This window comes from Tricharina praecox (assembly GCF_024521635.1).
Source record: "Tricharina praecox strain CBS 144465 chromosome Unknown BZA05scaffold_33, whole genome shotgun sequence".
Lineage (NCBI taxonomy): Eukaryota > Fungi > Ascomycota > Pezizomycetes > Pezizales > Pyronemataceae > Tricharina > Tricharina praecox.
In genome coordinates this window covers 15,401-34,677 of record NW_026250435.1, presented here as the reverse complement: position 1 = coordinate 34,677, position 19,277 = coordinate 15,401, and the positions used below count along the sequence as shown (strand labels likewise).

At 53.6% G+C, this 19,277-nt stretch overlaps 3 protein-coding genes across 3 annotated transcripts; 2 read left to right on the top strand and 1 right to left on the bottom strand.

Annotated features, from left to right (window-relative positions):
• The first annotated feature begins 1,511 nt into the window (after positions 1–1,511).
• Positions 1,512–2,970, top strand: BZA05DRAFT_181681 (alpha carbonic anhydrase). Its single transcript, XM_051479308.1, has 3 exons — positions 1,512–2,389; positions 2,461–2,593; positions 2,654–2,970. The coding sequence occupies exons 1-3, from the start codon at positions 1,954–1,956 to the stop codon at positions 2,886–2,888; spliced, it is 804 nt and encodes a 267-aa protein (XP_051335514.1). The 5' UTR covers positions 1,512–1,953; the 3' UTR covers positions 2,889–2,970.
• A 9,457-nt stretch (positions 2,971–12,427) lies between these two features.
• BZA05DRAFT_181657 (uncharacterized protein) lies at positions 12,428–13,567 on the top strand. The gene has a single exon (XM_051479307.1). The coding sequence runs from the start codon at positions 12,726–12,728 to the stop codon at positions 13,344–13,346; it is 621 nt and encodes a 206-aa protein (XP_051335513.1). The 5' UTR covers positions 12,428–12,725; the 3' UTR covers positions 13,347–13,567.
• Positions 13,568–15,569: 2,002 nt separating this feature from the next.
• On the bottom strand, positions 15,570–17,057 carry BZA05DRAFT_181642 (uncharacterized protein). The gene is made up of 2 exons (XM_051479306.1): positions 16,453–17,057; positions 15,570–16,391 (listed from the first exon to the last, which is right to left on the bottom strand). Exons 1-2 carry the CDS (start codon positions 16,764–16,766, stop codon positions 15,857–15,859), a joined length of 849 nt encoding a protein of 282 aa, XP_051335512.1. The 5' UTR covers positions 16,767–17,057; the 3' UTR covers positions 15,570–15,856.
• Positions 17,058–19,277: the final 2,220 nt, after the last annotated feature.

Below are 19,277 nucleotides of genomic sequence, written 5' to 3'. Positions count from 1 at the left end.
CAGCGAGTCGTGTCGACGCCGACATTGACGGAAATACCTATCGTCACGGAAGGCGGATTCGCATTTCGGCTGGCGGAATTGCCATTACATCACCGGCGACCGCAACCAACAGTCAACTCCGAAGTCCTTACGCGGCCGCTATGTACTCTATAGTGCTAGTAGTTATAGGTTTCCGTGAGAATACATAGAGTACTTGCGAGATGGGATAGGTGGGTATGGCATATCGGTTGGAGTTCAGCTCGGAATAGAGTGGTGTTTTCGGAAGAGTTTTCCCGACAGAGAGGGGGCGATCCGATGCGATAGCCTCTTCAACTGACTCGGCCGAGCATTATTGGGTTCGAGTCGAACAGGCACCGGACGCCGCGCGCCCAATGCTCCCTATGATCTATCTCAGGATACGTGACCTATGCATATTCGTTTCCAATGTTTTGTTGATCGGATTTTTTCCATCTCTTTTTTCCATCTCTATTTCATCTTTATTTTTCCTTTTTCCTTTTTCCTTTTTCCTTTTTCCTTTTTCCTTTTTCCTTTATCTTTTATCTTTTTCATCATTTTAAATCCTTATTATTAAATTTATTTATGTCACACATCAAGGAACCACCCCGTCCTCGCGTCCAAATCACAAGATGCTCGGGCGACCTGCCCCTCGGGGGAACGGGATTTCCGCGTGCTTTGCTTTTTTTGGAGGAAAAAAAGGAGGACGCCGGGCAGTCAACTTGGTCGCCTCCCTTCTCATCTTGCTCGCATTGCCCCTTCCCCCCTCCGATAGCGCAGCGCCGCTCCCGTTCGTGCGAAGTCACGGCCGCGCCTATTGAGAATGCAATACGTAACATCTCCAGAGCTCCGAATAATTATCTTTCCCACACTTCGGGGTTCCGCGCGGTGATCGTCGTTTCGCTTGGTGGCTTGGTGAAGAACAAAAGTCTTGGAGTTGCGCCCGTTGACAGCGCGCGACCTCACTTGACAGATGTCCAAAAGCTTGGGCTGTCGGCCAAGCTGGCTAAGACGTACCGCAGGTACGCCCGCCCCCCTTCTGCGACGGCGCTGAGGTTTTGGCGGCGGCCTCGTTCCCTTCTTCGGACCATTCGGTCGCTTGGGGGGGCCCGTCGCAGGTCGGAGGATGGGCAGAGCGTCATGCCGCTTATCCTAACGGGGGTCCCATCTCCTGCGGACCCTGCACAGCCCAGCCCACTAAGAGGTTACCGCGGTGGATGCCGTGCTCGAGCTGAGAAACCCACCCAATAACGCGGCTCGCCCGCGCTGGATCCTCCACGGGGGAGGGGACGGCGAGGAGAGAGGGGGAGAGGGGCTCCCTTGCGTAGCTTGCCCGCCCGGCCAAGGACGGTCAAGTCGATCGACAGCAATATTATCCTCCTTGCAAATCCTTGGCGCTAAATAATCGGCCATAGTGCACGTCTGGTTACCGGTACTAGGGAACTAGTGCAGTTATGCTATGGGGAAACACCCGCCGCAGGTCGGCCGGACTTGATATATCAGGGGAAAGTCTCCTTGTCCCTTCGGTCCACAACCCCGCCTTCTTTCAACTCCATACCCACATTCTCTAAATTCCGGCTATTTGTTTATTCTTCGGCGAGTTCTTTTTTTTTACTTCTTGGCTCGTGAAAAAAGGCGCTTCAACGATTTGCTTCACCACATTCTTTTTAGGTCCCGGGTCCTACACTACATACATACTTCGCCAGCGGGGATAGCACGAATAGAAGCCTCTAGCTTTCAAAACCCTACGCAGCCAGCTATAATATCAAAGCGGATCGTCTATCACTGGCGCTGACTTGCTTTATATCCATCTCGAATCCCCCCACACTCTTTTGGATTCCGTCCCAGAAACCTCCGACCACGAGCATTCATTATCCACCAGGCAAGTAAGTATTTAGCCACTGCCCTTACGCACGCACAAGTCCCACCTCGACAATCACCACCGTAATCCAACCAGCCATGCGTTCTCAACTCTCCGTCCTCCTCCTGTGCGCTTCCAGCCTCGTCTCCGCATGTCTGTACAAGCGTGATGGCGAGCAGGCACCCTGGTCCTACGAAGGGCACAACGGGCCGGTGCTCTGGCACAACCTGACGCCGGACAACGGGTTGTGCGGCACGGGTACCAATCAGTCGCCGATCAACATCGACAGCACCATCACGACGGTGGACGGGTCTTCCTTCAACTACCCCGCTGAGGCAGACTTCATCTTGGAGAACAACGGCCACACCGTCGACTGCAAGCCCTCCGAGGACGAGGACGCAACCGCGTTCCGCTCCACCCTCGGCGGCGCTGAGTACCAGCTCCTCGGCTTCCACTTCCATGCCCCCAGTGAGCACAGGGTCAATGGCCTCGGGTACCCGCTTGAGGTTCACTTCGTGCACAAACACGTCAGGAGTAAGTCATAGCAATCCCCTTTTCCCTCAATCCACCTTTTTTGTCCTCCCCATGCTCATGCAATGATTTAGCCGGTGATCTCGGAGTTTTCGGCATCTTCTTCGACATCGAGGCGAGCGAAGGCGACGACTTCTTCCACCAGATGCCATTCCGGCAGCTGCAGGCGAAGGGCGACGTTATGCACGCTGAGGACATCAGTCTCCGGTAAGTTCCTTCTCCTTCCCCGCCCCGTTCGCAGCCGCTGATTGAGCTTGCCCATCGCAGTACCATCATGGCGCACGTCCGCACCTCGCGTGTGTTCAACTACTCGGGCTCCCTGACCACCCCGCCGTGCTCCGAGAAGGTCAACTGGTTCGTCGCCGAGCAGCCGCTGCTCATCTCCGTCGACCAGTATGACGCCCTCAAGCATGCCGTCGGATTCAACTCCCGCTTCACCCAGGGCATGCCCGGAGAGAAGAACTTGTTGCAGCAGTCGGAGCATTGCGAGGAGACCGTGTAAGGCGGCGGAATGGCGTGTTATGGACACGGCTGGCTAGCTGTAGGCGGTTTTTTGGGCTTGTAATGTATATATGTGCATGAGCAGCCAGGCGTGGGGGTTTGGATAGAAAGGGCGTCGCGGGGAAACATCTGGAGGGATGGGGGATATTATCTTTTGGGGATTTGTTTGTTTATTTTAACTTAATGTGTATCTACTTATGGACCGTATCTGTTTATTGCTTTGCTTGCTATGTAGCATACCACTGTTTTTTGTTCGCTTTTTTGGATATTTCCGGTTGTGGCGGAAATACAAATACCTACTTTACCTATTCTTCGAGACTCGATAGTGTCGGGGATCAAAAGAAGGCTCGGATTCGAAGCTGAACTGAACGGATAACTTTTATGTATGTAGGCAGTATGGAGGTACTCTATCACGAACCAGGGTGACCTCGCTACCAGCATCTTGGCTTTCTAGGCCTGGTTGGCTGGATGGCAATCACGAATTCCCGGATGGTCCGTTCGTTCTGGAATATAGCATATACGGACCACGGCAGGTGCTATGGCAGTACTAAATTTTATACATACATAGCCAGACCCCATATATGACAATAATGATAGGCCTAACCGTTTTTCCAGCGGCGCAAGCTATTATAACTAGCTGACCAACTCGCTGACCCTCAGAGGGATAGTACACCGGTGGTACAGTAGTATTACTATTCACGACACGATACCCATCCTATGGTACCTATGGTACCTATAAATGTTGGCGGCGTGGCCTCCGAGTCCAAGACAACACGAAACCCGCTCAGTCCATGTCCATGCCTTACATATTACGGCTGTTCGATACAGCGCGCAGCGGGCTGCGCTCTAGAGTATGTCCGACCGGCCGATGTCGGATCGGCCGTGTTCATTGACCATCACTCGGGGCCCGTGAGTACATGCATGCCCGAATCCATGCGCGCATCCTTGCCTGCACATGCGGAGAAGGTAATTGCGAATACTATAAAGCGCGCATGCGGCACGAGCCGTATACACACACCGGAGTAGTCGGAGGGCATCATTCGGACATCTCCCCACCGGCCACGGATGTAGGTAGGTAGTTGGCGATACCATACACGTATGCACGCACGCTCGGCGCCGTCGCCGTCGTGACGTGGTGTCGTCCGAGTGTCATTCAGGAGCTCTCGCACTGCGCAAGTGTCAGAAGTCAGGACCTTCTGGTCCGTGCGGGTACTGTATACCTCCTCTACCGTAGTCTCTAGCCCATCGGTGTCCGGCGGGCCCGCCTCCGCGCCGAATCGATATCGGATACCGGTACATAGTAGCACAACCCAAGCTACCCGCCGACCCGCCGACCCCCCGGCCCTAGAGCACAAATCCCGAAAATCGGTTCCAGATCCACTTCTTCTACCCACCCACCCACCCATCCACCCACAGCCTACGGCCACACGGCGGCCCGGCCGACTCTCGCCGACTCTCGCCGACGCCCGCAGATCAGAATTCAGGACCATACTTACATAGTGGCAATATAAATATGATCTCCAAAGCAAATCATAAATGCAACGCACCTCAGGCCTTGAGGATCTCCAGGCAATTACAACGCATCTCCTCAGGCCTTGAGAGTTTCTGGAAGATGACGATAGACGCTCACACGACTGACTAGGTACTCGAATGGTCAACTGCAAGATGATCACTGCAGCAGCGGAAGATATTTACCAGACTACCAGTGTCTGAGTTTTTAATTCCCCGTCCTACATACCAGTACACACTTGTTTGACCCCATCATTCTCAGAACTCGTTCTCAGCACTTGCCGAGCGCCGTCGCTACCTGGTAGTATGATACGCTCGCTAATCTCTCGTATACTCTATACGCGAGCAAGGCGATATATCAGACGGTGGTACAATGGTACGTGATATCTGGTTTCGGCCGCCCACCCCCCGATAAATATCCCGGCATGGGAGAAGTCAAGAAGTCAAGAAGGAAAAAAGGCAAGATACAGATTGTGCCTCACCTAGCTTCGGCGGAACATTTTCTCCAGAAACGCCGGCTCGAGCCTCGGACTCGGTGGGCTCCAGGACAATACGAAGCACGACGGAAAATTGAGAATCCGTGTGTACTATGTACTATGTAAGCAGCTTTCGTTTCCGTTCTCGTTTCTCCGGAGTCTCTCCAGAGACTAGAGTCGGCCGTGCGCGATGATGATGATGGCAGTATAGGTGTTATCAAGTCCTCGTCCGACATGAGAACGGATACAAGAGAAATCGTATGTACGGCATCGGTCTTCGGCTCCCAACTACGGTAACCGCTCGCCCTCGCCTCCTGTTACCTACGCCTCGCCATCTCATGGGGGAAGTGTGCCCCTGCATGTCTCCACTTGTGTGCAGGCCCGAGAGGCTCCGCCGATCTCTACTGGCGAAGTCCTGCTCTCCCCGGGGAAGATATCCTCTGCCCTTCACACACCCAATTCGCTCCGTGCGTATGTACTGCTTATTTGGAGGGGGCTGGACTGTGGAGTCCCTCGCCCACCACGTGACCGACTCGGCACTCGTCTAAATCCGACCTCCACGCCTAAGGCGTCCGGCTCACAGCCAGCAGGAGAGCTTGTATGTACTATGTAGTATGTGCTATTGCCTGGTTCGGTAGTTCGGATTCATCATTCAAGCTTTTGAGTAGCACAAACGCCTCCGTAAAGATAGTGACGCGATCGCTCGTCAGGCGCTCACTCGTCAGGCGCAGCGCGCCGCCGGTGGTAATCTGACCTGTAGCCTACTCGGTTTCGAAGATGGCCTGGGCCTTCCCCATGATTTCCTCCGCAGTGGTGGGCTGTGTACCGCAGTCTGCTACACACACCCCGCTTTTCCGTCACTGAATCCTTGATGCGGATCTGTTTTGCCTTGCCTTGATCATAAATACATGCTCGCATCCAACGAGGTTTACATGGCAGCATACATAAGTTTCCAAGTCCGGTCTGGCACAGTCCAGCTCACGGCAGTGGTCCTATGGGGGCAGCCACATCTCCCGCCTGAGCTAGATAAACGAGGCGCCGAACCAAACAGGCGCACCTGGAGGCTGGCTTCCCCCGCAGTGGTGTTGGCTGTGTACCGGCACACACACACCCCGCTCTTCCGTCCTTGAATCCTTGATGCGGATCTGTCTTGCCTTGCCGTGATCATACATGCTCGCATTCGACCTGGAGGTCACGGCGGCATACAGTTAGTTCTCCGAGTCCTGTTCACACTGCACAGTCCAGCTCTGTGGTTCGATGTAGCAATCCCTTCTTCCGTCTAGGCTAGATGAACGAGGCGGGGAACCAAAGAGGTCACTCCGGCCCCCAGGCAGATCTAGCAATAGTTTGCAGTCTAACCAGTTTGTCCAGTTCGAACCAGTTCCTTAGTCAGCTGGTTCTAAACAGTGCAATTGGCTTCGTGGATTCTGTCACTGCCTTATCCGGTTAGTTGGAAATTGGAAATTCTGAGTGCAAGCGGATCACTGCGGTTACCGATGACCGTCACTCTCTACACTTCGATACCATTGATGCCTCGGAGTGTCTATCCCAAATTTTACCACCGCGAATAACTACTAGTACGTGCTAGTTGGTACTAGGTACTGTCCTTCCGCCCCGAAGGCCGAGTCCTCTTCCCGAATGTCGGAGTTCGGATATCATATGATCGCCCCAGCTTTTGCCAGTATTAGTTTCGACCGGTTCTAACTCGTCATCTAAACTAAGTGCTCCCATAGCCGGTTCAGTGCAGTTCTAACAAATTCTCGAACCAGTTTGGGGGCCGAATTCGCGTGATCCGCCATGATCGCATTGTGGGGCTGACGTGTGGCGTGGCACGTGTGGCAACCCTAGCTCGACATGAAGATTCCGGGTGAGACTGTGAGAGAGACGTGCATATGCACCATGACCTGCCACGAGCTGCGATGGGCAATGTTACCATGAGCAAAGGGTGTTATTTTGATTTCATTTGCGAGCGGGCAGGGTCGATGTACGAGCGGCGAAAATCAATCCCATCGAATCTGATATGTATAGCCAGGTCGGCTAAAATTGGTCGAACTCATGCATGTATATTTTGGCGGGTCTGTCTGTCTGTTTCATCGTTCTTCTCATCTGTTCGTTATCGGGTCGTTCATCTGTGTGCTTTTCGTTGTCATTTGTCCTAACCTCAACTCGCGAGGTTCTAGGATTTCCTGAATAACACAGGAGGTCTATTGATTTCTTACTTATTGATTCTCTCTCATGAAAAATAGATCCTCTCTATTCTGTTATCAAAGTTGCCAAATAGTCTCCCCGGTCCTAGTGCTTTCAATAGGTGAAGGATCAGATAAGATAGGTGGAAAGGCTAGTCGGATCGGTGGATCATCAGCCGAATGGTGGTGATAGCAGGACTAGCCGGATCGGGTGTCACCGAACGTTGTAGGCAGCGGAGGAGAGCCATATGACATGGCTCTTCGCAGTAGAACCTCAACTTCTCCATCATCCTTCAAATACCAACTTATTTCACTTTCCAGGGCGACGTCACGCAAGGCCGCTTCCTCTTTGAACCTTCCAGGCTCTCATTCGAGAGTGACCCTAATAGTTCGTTCCGAAAAAGTGGCATCCGAACAAACAAAGACTTAAATCGATAGTTCCCGATCGCGCATCCGCATCATTGACATCGCCTCTCGCACCATATCCGTCAGCGCGCCCGAGTGGGTGACGATGAAACTCCCAGCATGAGCTGAAAACGGGGAGATGAGTGTGATAAATCTTGGGTTCCTTCCATCACGCAGCTTATAGCGCCGGTCTGTAGGAACATTGGTTATACTCCGTTTTGGACAGCTGCATTGGTCGAGCAGCCGGCGTCAAGAAGTATTCACACACGAGCCTGGGTCGAAGGGACGGATCTAGAAGCCACGGCCGAATGCCGGCGGCCGTCGAGATACCGCAAAGGCCGAATCCGGGATTTAGATTGAGTGCACTTGCTGATGCTCGAGAAGTGAGATACCGTAGAGTATGTACCCACCGGACGCGAGTTGCTGACGAACCTACAAGTGAAAATGTAATGCGCGTGTCCGAGCTCCGCTTATTGGTGGACGCGTGTCTCAACGTCAGTCAGCCCTAGGTAGCCTACCGAACGACTTGTTTTTTTCCCCTCTTTCTTTTTTCCGTCGTCATCGTCCATTTGGATATATCGTTCTTTTGCCCCAAAGATAGCACGTCTTTCCGGTCATCATTCTCGAGTGGGACCCACTCACAATCCGTTTTTTTGTTTCAATAGCCCTACTACCCCGTATATCTCACACTAGTTCACCGGCCAAGCAGAGCATGAGAAAGAGCTTACGACGCCCGCAGGCCCGCACTGCGCATATTCTAGGATTGGCCGACCGGCCATTCACCGACCACCACGAGATATGATATGATGGAGAATCCAACTCCCCCCATTCTCTGAACTCACCCGCGACCGTTTCCCCCAGCATTCACCGAAATCATCATGTTGTTCACCGCCCCGTCCGTGGTCGCGGTCACTCGGGGGCCTTTGACGTCTACCTGAAAACCGCCGCCGCCACCTCGAACTTTCTCCGTACCCGGCACAGCTCACACTTTGATATCGCCCAGGAATCGTTCTACCGGATGTATGGACCGATCACTCTTCAACTACAGCCTTCGTCCATCCACCTCCTTCGGTTTCTCTCGGCTCCGGAACAGCTTCACCGATTGAGCAACCGTTCAGACCTTTCCTTCCCTTCCGCTACTGATGCATTACGGGATCTGCATTGTTTCTCATACCTCTCGGATTATCTAACTTCCGGAGGACCTTCTGCCATGATTTCGTATTTGTCGCTTCCCAGACGAGCGGATGGCCGGGATCGACACGGACGTGCGCTTATCTGTTCTTGTATTGCTCGATCCTGCGATCCGATTGAGCTCCGTGATGTTATCCTATTAGGATCGCCAACATTCAACTAGTTTTGGGCCCGAACGTAAGGACGATGTATGGAAGAGAAGCGCCACTTGGTGCGACCCACGCGGATCATCGGGAGGAAGGGGAAATATGATCGACACTATCCCGCCCACCGAGCCGGGCGGGATTCGTCGCCTCTATCCGGCCCATATTGGCCTACGGTAGACGAATAAACATCACGCGGCATGCGGAGATTGTCAACTCAGCAAGGCCCTACTGTTAAACTCGGGGCGGAGGGTGGATCATGTGCGGACACTACCGACCATTGCTCACTCGTCCCTTTACTACATAATAGAATAAGCGGGCAACGTTAGACTAGGACATAGCGAGACAACAACCGAATTTATATCAGGATCCGTATAATGTCTTTCCCGCAAATGCCGGATTTCTTGTGGAGGTACACATCCGGTAGCGCTCCACCGGGCACCGTGTCGGGACGGACAGGAGCATCGGATGAGAGCACCGACAGGCACGCTGAGCATGATCACCACACGGAAGCACCGACCACGGATTACAGCACATTCGGATTTTTACCTTGGCGAAACCGCGTTGTCACCATGTCCTCCCAATTTACGCCAAGCAGACTCCGGGAGCCCACATCTTCCGTGGATGGCTTGCAATTGAGAGGGAGACGGAAGGGTTCACTAGGTATGGTCGGGGAGAACATCTATGGACGGATCGATGCGATGATAAATAGAATCTCGCTTCATTTCTTCGTGGTTTTCAAGACTAACGGTCAGCAGCGGATGCAACTCACACACGGACGATCACTCGGATACGGATTCCCATCCTCCTTTTTACAGACTTCACCGTACACGGGTAATCTACGGTTACACCGCGACGATTTTGCGATCCAACTAGGCATGTGCCACGGTGCTCTCGGAAGGTTACTGATCACAATAATCCACGATTACACCGCGACGATTTTGCGATCCAACTGGGCATGTGCCACGGTGCTCTCGGAAGGTTACTGATCACAATGCCTCCGCCAAGACGTCTCATTCATCATATGGATTCCGTCGACACCGATTTCGTCGTTGTGAAAGAATTGGCTTACCGCGATCTATTCTCACCGCTTATTTCCATGTCCGGATATGTCGGGAAGCATTGCGGAGTATCACAGCACAGGCGGGTCCCGGGGTTGGAGTCTGGATTGCCAGTATAGGTGGCAATTATCCCTCCGGGCCTCTGGACTACATATAAGGCAAATGGGGTGCAAGACACCATCTTCTGGAGAAATCTTTTTTGGTGCCGGACAAAGGGAACGACGGGCGACGCGAACTACCCCATCTTTGAAACATGTTAGCAGCACGGAAGTCAACTGTACATACATCCAGCTCGTTTTGTCGTCGGCCCGAGACTGGACGGGCTGCCCGTAGGCTTCTCGTGGACGGATCCAACTGCCGGGGCCGGAATAGACATGCCAAACATAAGGGTTTTACCGCCAGACGGAGTCAGGTGATGCTCGCGGGGCTCTCGCTCGAAGATTTCCATCGAGCCCCCGTACCGGTAGTCCGCCTTGCCGGACTGCAGTCTTTACGCTGCGGCGGCTTAAAGCCGAGACATCAGTGACGCCGTGGGTGAGCAGCATCCGGACCCGGACGATTTTAATTCGCTAGGCAAAGGAAGCGGCACTTTACCCGGAACCCACAATCGGTTCGGCGCCGATATCCCGAAAGGTCACTGCACGGCACTCAGCATGTGCATGCGTGTCATGTGCACAGACGATTCACGAAGCACAACTCGTGTCGCGCAATCCTTGGCAACGACGCGTTTCAGCTCATCAATGATACACCATGACGGGCGGGCGTTCGCCGTACTTATTTACTATTGAGCACAAACTAGTCCTAGCCGGATTGCGTCTTTCTAGACCACCTTACGCTGCTAGAGTGATACTGTCCTTCGACACCCCCCCCCCTCCCCACCCCACGAGCTTAATGAGCTGTCTCGGAGCAGATCTGTGGAGTGGAGCGATTGCCCATCGAAAGCGGAAGACTTTCGGTCTCCCTGATCTCCGACTCTTCGGTCATGATCTATACGTGCTTCTGAGTTTACGACACCATTCTCCCAGGCCGCAAGACGAAATGTGGATCGAAAGACGTATGGCTGTAGGATTTCCGTCGGATATAGCGCACGAAAATCTCGTTGACGTTTCCTCTCTGCCAGCAACGAAGTACGGTGTGCTTCTGACTTGGGCGATTGTTGCTACAGCGACTATCGAGCGAGGGTGATCCGGGAAAGATGAATTGATCGGGAACAGTGACAGAAAGCGGGGCCTGCCTCTGAAGGTTCAACGTATCCGGCCCTTGCGATCGATAGCCCAGTTGGATGCAAGCGGAGGGAGGGAGGGAAACAAAAATGGAAGACTGGCAGACCCCATACAGACGGAAGGACGGACAGACTTGCTTGTCGTCGTTCAGCTCGCCACCTGCGTGTCGGCCACAGCTGCAATCACCCCATGCCCAACTGCTTCACGATTGGTCCTATCGTCCAAGGCCATTCAACCTGACTGCAGCCCCTGCGCTGTCCACTCGGTTACAAATCACCTTATCGTCTCCACACACATGAGAGCGATATACGCAAACGCTGTCGATGGGTGGAGCATTAACTATGTGGTGTGCCTATGTTATGTATGCATGTCCCTACCTGATCCGGCCAGCCATCGAGCGAAGCACTCGTCGCCAGCCAGCTAGCCAGCATGACGCTAATGATGTAAGTATCAGCTACAACTGAGCAACAACAAAACGGGGCGTTCGGCTCGGCTACATGTGCTCAGCTATGTGTGGGCATGCGCCACTCACGCTTGTGACTGGCCTAGGCGGATCCGATCGCCGTGCTGAAAGTATGGAAGCGGTCACCGATACATACCTCCGGCACTTCGATTCGGGCTGCTCGAGTGAGAGCATGTGCGCCGCTGTGCGGCGTACATACAATCACGTCTTTCTCGGGAAGTTGTCGTGCCAATCGAGTGGGGGCAACCGTGCACCATATGCGCTCTACAGTACATGGCGAATAGGTATCGGCAGCCATCAGCCATCTTACCTGCAGCGCGCGACGGTTGTTTCCTTCTTTCTCTTGATTTGTTTGTTCTTTGACATTCGAATCCGATCTGCAGTTGAGGACGGGGGGCGTGTCCGGCATGATACCTGAGTAGTAGGTGCTCTAGCCCACGATCCTGTCAATGGCATTTCGCTCTCGCAGACCCACACATCCAATTGAATGCGCAGCTGTACGCTACGACGGCACGACCTACATAGCACATACGCCCCGCGACCGTCTATTTTTGGCGACGTCGGTAGTTACCGTTGTTTCTTCATTCGATTTCCCGGTAAACACGAGAAGATGGTCCAGCAGCCAGCCAGCCAGGTTCTCCGGCTTGCACAGCGAGGTATTTACTGAGCCATCCCCCAAGACCGTCCAGAATGGCTGTATGCATACTGACACTCTGCAATCGAAGCACCGCAACTAACCAGAGAGGTGGCAAGCCTGTGGAATTGGCCTACCTGTCGAACCCGCTCAGACGCTAACGAATCATCCATAAACTCCTCTCCTGAAGTCTGAGCGGGTTCGACAGGCAGGCCAATTCCACAGGCATACCACCTCTCCAACTGCATCCATGCCGCTCCACAGTCGAGTATCCCCACAAATCGCTGTCCGCACGGCGCACACATCGCCAACTAGTTGCTGCGGCTGCGTGGATCCGTCCGGTTCCGGCCCCTGCGAGCGAGGCCAAGTCACCATCCCCCCACCATCACCAAATACGCCACTTACCTACTCGAGCTACCTCCCGGTCGTGGGTAGTTGGCACTTAAGGCTGAATCCTGCGCTGCTGCGCATGCAGTTGATCGAACCATGCCCCATCGAGTACATACACTAAACACTGCGTGTCGTACTCGGTTACAAGCGCATCCGTATGCCAGCTATGTATGTAGACTTCCACAGGAACGATACTAGTAACTTCTGCTTGCAAGGCACCTACTCTAGTTACATACGGTACCCGACAACTCGACACGACCTCGTTTTCGCGAAAGACCCTCATCATCATCCGCGCTTGTCGCCAGTTCGCGACCATCGTGGAAGATCCATGATCCCCCGATCACTTGGCGTGGAATCCGTGGAGGCCAGATCCGGAGGAGGAGGAGGAGGAGGGGTGTGTCGATCAACGAGACAACTTGTCGAGAGTCGGCCTGACACTCACATATCGCAGCGACGAAAGCCTGACACTCACACATCGCAGCGTCGGCGTCTTACGTACATATGGACACAGAATACCCAGCCAGCTCCTTCGCCAGGCTCCAGGCAGCACGCGAAGGAAGAAAGGAAGCAAGCACTACTCTATGTACAGGCTACAGCCCAGATTCAAAATTTGGGGGATAGTGTCAGCCAACGGATAGTGCGGCAGAGGCGGTATTCGACGGAGGAGTGGAGAGGAGGGGCCAGTGCAGGGAGATTCCTTGAATCCAGGCGGCTGCCTATTGTATATCCCCAGAATCCCCAATTCGAACTGCGGGGAATTTTCCAAAATCTTACATAGATAATATGGAAACCAATCCCCCTCCCCGCCCTCCGCGGTTGGACAAGTTCGGGGCACACAGGTCCTGTCCTGTCCGATCATGACTGCATACCTACCCAGGTATTATTCCGACGACGGCGTACGGTAGCTACATAGCTAGAAACAAATAAATCGAGAGTCCTATAGATACAGGTGCCCATCTGTCGGCAGTGACGGAAACCTTTTTCCCATGATCACATCGACGTGGTGACAGATTATTGAATCCGGCCACCAATCCGCCTGCTCATTGCACCCTACCAAACCATAGGTATCACAGTGCGGAGGACCGATCACCGGTGGCTTTCGACTGTCGACTCTCGACAGAGGCCAAGCCGCTCCATCCGTCCCCGCTATTCAATTTGCGGACCCGATCCAGCTCCGATCATCGTCCCGGAAGACGATCTGTCCCGCGCGATGCCGGTGCTAGGCAGTAGGTATCGTTCGCATTCGCAGTGGTGGAAGTGATTGAAGTGGTGGAAGTGGTGGAAGTGGTGGAACTTGGAAATGGTGGAAGCGATGGTGGCTCGATGGTACGGTACAAGGGGCAAATTGTGGAGACCGTGAAGTGCGGGATCGTGAAGTATTGAAGTCGACGGAAGTAGAGCACATCCGGTACCTACACTTTCCCGTGTGTATGTGAGTGGTTATCTATCAATCCAGCAGCCAGCAGCCAACTTCCCAAAACGCGCGCAAGTTGCAACTATTGTCCGCGCCGCAGCCACCAACGACCATGGTCCATCATGGCATCATCTATGTACCGGAAATAGAACGCCCCCAAAGATCAATCAACCGCCCCCACTACTCTACATAAGCACATCTCTAGAATACGGTAGATAGTAGAACCCCTACCCAGTATCCACGATCACGCGCCCCCGGCCTTCATCGGAACGCCCACACGGCGCAGCCCGCTTGTTGGCAGCCAGCCAGCCTCGTATCCTCTAGTCTCTACATAAAGTGCAGATTCCACCCGAACCGAACGTCCGCCGCCCGAAGTATAGTATGTACACATGTACCCGTACTCGGAAGGATGAACCAGGACGCCACCGCGTCACCGCTCCGTAGATAGATAATAGTAGAAGTGCGCTTCCTCGGCTTGTTCGGATGAACTGGGAGGGCGCCGCCGCAGGAGGAGGAAAAGCGCCGAGCGGGGTCCGTGGGTGAGGGGTAGATGTGCGCAAACTTCGCAAAATTTCTTTCTCCAGTGTCCAGAGCCCAGTGTCTGCAGGATTTTTTCGGTTGCCAGCTTGCCTTGTCTTGCCTTGCCGACGGGGGGTTTGTCCCATACCGTATTCCGGCACAGCAGTGCAGATGTCACCCGAAGTTCGAACGGTTTGGGCGAAATAAAGCGAGACCATGTACGGTATGTATGTATGTATGACACCCAGGCTCGCCGCTCGTTCCTGCGCGTTCCTGAGTTTCTCTCCAGGAATCTGCAGCGCGGTGCGGTGCAGGCGGGACCCGGGTGCGTGGTGCGTGGTTGGTGGTGTGTGGTTAGTGAGGGGTGAGGGATGGGGCGTGCAGGTTTGTTTTCCTGTCTGTCGTGCGCGAGGTTCTTATTGGTGCGAGGAATTACTATTGATGCGAGTGTGTGTGAGGGTGTGTGTCAGCTCTTCCACCCCACGACCCCGGACGGCGCGCTGCCGGGTGGCTAAGCTGGGTTCAGTGGGCTGGGCTGGGCTGGGCTGGGATGTTTTGCACGACATATCTACAGCGTGCGGACGAGATGATTGGTTGGCTCGACGACGTGATTTGGTTTTTGAATTTCGACATGTGTGCGGCTATACTTACTACCTATCAAACTATCTAGATACATTCTATCTGTCATACAGTCAGTCTGTCATACTGTCATACGTATGTATATACCGCGAGTATGGTTTGCACGGGGACACGGGGACACGGCTGGGGGATGGATAGAGTAGGGCATAGGGATTGCAGCTCAGCCTCGTAATGAGCAAACATGAACACGAACGTGTCATATCATGGGAAGTGAAGTGAAGTGAATGAGAAAACACCACCCGGCCAGGACAATAATAGCTGACAGCTAGCTGCTGCGATAATTTTCCTCTTCTTCTTCCTCCTCGGGGCTTCTGGACAGTTGACAGTGGCGGAACCTATGTGGAATATGTATCATACCTATTTCCGAACCATGAAGAAAAGAAATAAGAAAGAGTGAAAGCAGTCCTGTTCAGCCAGGCAAATACTAAATAAGTAATGGTATGGTTTGTCACAAGCAATGTGTCACGGGAATCAGAAGTTTGTAGAAAGGCCCCAATGTATTAAAATTATCGCAGATTTTCCAGTTTTCCCCCCTTCCGTTCGTATCCTCCGCCTGTGTGCAGCAGCTGCAGCTTTCACCAGAGCGCGCGCCCAACCAGAAAGTACCCGAAACCAAAGAAAAATCCTGCCTGCCTCATGACCATAGAGATACCCCTCTCCTCCCCTCACTACTCCCTGCACCCCACGAACACGTAAAAACGAACCAGACATTAAGACTAGAAAAGGAAAAACGTCGTCGTAAAAAAGGAAACTCGCGAAATTATCCGTGCCCCCCGAAAGAAAAACCAGAAACCCAAATGTCCTAGGGGGGAAAAAAACCCTCCGAGTGAAACTTGACTCGAGATGGGAGAGGAAACACTAAAAGAAGGCCGAATGATGATGCATATGCAGACGGCTACCCTCAGGATTTCACTCCCACCAAGAACGAAGGGAAGGAATGGGCTCGGATCTCGCCGGAAGAGGGCGAGATACATGCACTTAGTAGTGCTTGTTCTCGGCGGTGACGGTGACGGTCTTGTAGTCGGTCTCGGTCTTGGTCTTGGTGACGGTGACGGGGTAGGAGTCCTTGGTCTTGGTGACGGTGACGGTGACGGGGTAGGCGTCCTTGGTCTTGGTGACGGTGACGGTGACGGGGTAGGCGTCCTTGGTCTTGGTGACGGTGACTGTGACGGGGTAGGCGTCCTTGGTCTTGGTGACGGTGACGGTGACGGGGTAAGAGTCCTTGGTCTTGTACTCGGTGACGGTCTTGTACTTGGGCTTGTACTCGGTGACGGTGACGGGGTACTTCTTGTAGACGGTGGTGTACTTGTACTTGTAGTCGGTGACGGTGACGGGGTACTTCTTGTACACGGTGGTGTACTTGTACTTGTACTTGTAGTCTGTGACGGTGACAGGGTACTTCTTGTACACGGTGGTGTACTTGTACTTGTAGTCGGTGACAGTGGCGGTCTTGTACTTGTACTTGTACTCGGTCACGGTCTTGACCTTGTACTTGGGCTCGTAGTAGTCGGCGGCGGCCTCGGCGTCAGGAGCGCGCTGGACGATCTCGGCATCGGCAGCGGGGACCGCGGTGGCAGCGGCCTGGAGGATGAAGATAGCAGCGACGGAAGCGATAGTGAACTTCATGATTGCGGTGGTGGTTGTTTGGGGGGGGAGCTGGTATTAGGCGGGAGAGTTTATTAGAGTAGATGAAGTCGTAAGAGGAGGAGGCAGGAGGATGTATTAGCGATGGTGAGCGGGGTGAGGAAAGAAGATTGAGTTGGGGGGAGTGAGGTCTGTCTTTATACGATATCCAACTCTCTAGATGCACATACAATCCACGCCGCTATCGCCAGCTGTCGGTGGATAGTAGCTAATTGCACTACCACCACTGCCAGCCCACCGCCACAGCTAACCCACATGCCGAGATACTGGGCTGGGCTGAGTGGAGGTGGGGGCTACCTCTGGGTGGTTACTGAGATGAGCGGCCGGCATCATTCTGTCTGCGGGAGGAAAGAATTCTTCCACTTCGCCGCCCCCCTCGTCCGTCAGCAGTGATTCTCACCTGCCTAGCCTCCAGGCAGTCCAAGTGGCCTGCATGTTCTTCGCCCTCCCATGTCGATTGATGATGATTGCCAGAATTAGATGCACATATCTCTGCAGTTTGCTCCCCTGAGAACCAAGACACGGGAAAGCTGATTATTGATTGTGTCTCGGCTGCTGGGAGCCCTAAATCGTTCCCCGATGCCTGCCTGCCCACGCCGCGATTGGTAGAATCAATGCCCCCCTCCCGCTACCGGAAGCTAACGACTCATCAGTACTGCGATCAAAGGTGACAACAGAAACGTCCATCACAGGTCTCGTTCGTTCGTGCGTTATGTAGAAGCAGAAGCACAGCCTTTGTTGTTGTTGACGGTTCATGAATCATGATTCTCAGCCATCCGGCAGAGTGGCCGGCCAGACGCTTGGTAGTCACTGGTGGTGGGGGGATGTGTGGTGGCACGGCCGTAGCTGGGCTGGTCGATCACCCACCCACCCACCCACCCACCCAGCGCGTGTCGATCAACGCTTGTGCTTTTTTCTCCCGCGCAATTTCAACACATTTGGTATTGGCCGGCCATGCCGTGCGCAGTGCACTTGGCGAACACGGTTGACTCTGATAGTGCTCCTGGCATAAATAGTAACCGTAGAAGAAAAGAAGAAAAGCAAAAGCAAAAGCAAAGCAAAGCAAACCGAGAGAATCCTCGAGGCTGGTTATCCGGCTACTTACCGCACTCGACTATACCTATCTGCCATTAGTTAGGTACTTGGTCACTTATTTTCACGTTTCTCGATTACTTACCCACCGACTGTACCTAGATGATGCCATCGGACGGAAAAAGCAGCACTCGAATGACCATCATAGCAGGTGGAGAACAAACACCCCCCATCCACTGTTCTGGAACCCCTTTTCAATTCACACTCGCTTCTCTATAGTACCCACTAGGATACTATTAGAATAAGGTCTCTCGTAATCTTCAGGTGGAATGTAGTAATATGTACCTATGTACGGTGCAGTAGGTACCTACTATCCAGTTCGGCTTGCGGCGGCAAATCCACGCCCCCAGCTTGCTCTGTAATAGAGTGGTTTATTTGAATCTGGGAAGCGAGGTATCAGGAACAGTGCCTTCTCGTTGTGGCTGGGGAACAGTCAGTCCGTCAGTCAGTCGCCGTCAGCCTTCTCCATCCGCATCCCGGTTCCTGGCCTGCGATACGGTATCTTACTGCGGTACCTACATACCTGGGTACTAGGTTTATACTACCCAGTAGATGACTAGGCCTCCAGGCTTCAACCAACCAGTCACTCTGCTAGATGCTATGCTAAGCGAAATATCCACTCGTAGCAGGCCTAAGCCTTAAGGCCACTCTAACTACTGCTGGGGGTATCCGTATAGTAGTAGTATGTACCTCTCGCTCTCTCGCTCTCGCGAGCCACTCGCGCCCACTGCCCAGCCCAAGGCCCCCCCCGCTGCCCACAGAGAAAGAACTAGCCATAGGATTTCCGGTGTCAATGCCGATTCCGCACGGGTGGGATCGGTATGTAGAGTAGAGTACTAGTAGGTACTCGATACCTACTCCCGCCAGAGCACTCCAGAGACCCTCCAGAGAGCTCCCCACCTCCCCCTTCGGGACCACTCGACTCTTTCATTCGTCCCCGGGAAATTCGAGTGGGGTCTACGTCTGGTTGGTGAGCTTTCTCGGCGGGAATGCTTTGAAGTCTCGACCAATACGGCCAATACGTCACACACGCAACCAATCGCAACGGACAACCAGAGCCAGACCTCCGGGCATTCTCGGGCCAAGCCGAGCTCAGGCAACAACAACGACAAGTTGTACTCTGGTGAGTGGTGATGTGTCGTGGCATCGGTTCTCGAGCTGTGGACATGTGGTGGTGCCGGCATCGTCACGCTCGCTCCGTCCGCATGCGGATCCGCTCGGATCCGCTCGTGCAATGCTAGTACGGTACCTAGAGCAGTCAGAAGGTGCTGGGTGCCTGGGGAGAAACTGCGTGCTGAACGTACTACTAGTAGCAACCACTTACTCTTCAGTCGTTGGTTCATGTCTGCACGCTGCGGGGGAGAGGACATCGTGGTGTGTAGAGTAGGTACTCTAGTGGAT

Excerpts from the sequence above, each read along its gene's own strand:
- BZA05DRAFT_181681 (XM_051479308.1), top strand. The coding sequence starts at position 1,954 with ATGCGTTCTCAACTCTCCGTCCTCCTCCTGTGCGCTTCCAGCCTCGTC. Across the intron at positions 2,390-2,460 it reads CGTGCACAAACACGTCAGGA|CCGGTGATCTCGGAGTTTTC; the intron begins GTAAGTCATAGC and ends GCAATGATTTAG. Across the intron at positions 2,594-2,653 it reads GCTGAGGACATCAGTCTCCG|TACCATCATGGCGCACGTCC; the intron begins GTAAGTTCCTTC and ends TGCCCATCGCAG.
- BZA05DRAFT_181657 (XM_051479307.1), top strand. The coding sequence starts at position 12,726 with ATGCCAGCTATGTATGTAGACTTCCACAGGAACGATACTAGTAACTTC.
- BZA05DRAFT_181642 (XM_051479306.1), bottom strand. The coding sequence starts at position 16,766 with ATGAAGTTCACTATCGCTTCCGTCGCTGCTATCTTCATCCTCCAGGCC. Across the intron at positions 16,392-16,452 it reads GTCACCGTCACCGACTACAA|TACAAGACCGTCACCGAGTA; the intron begins GTACAAGTACAC and ends TACAAGCCCAAG.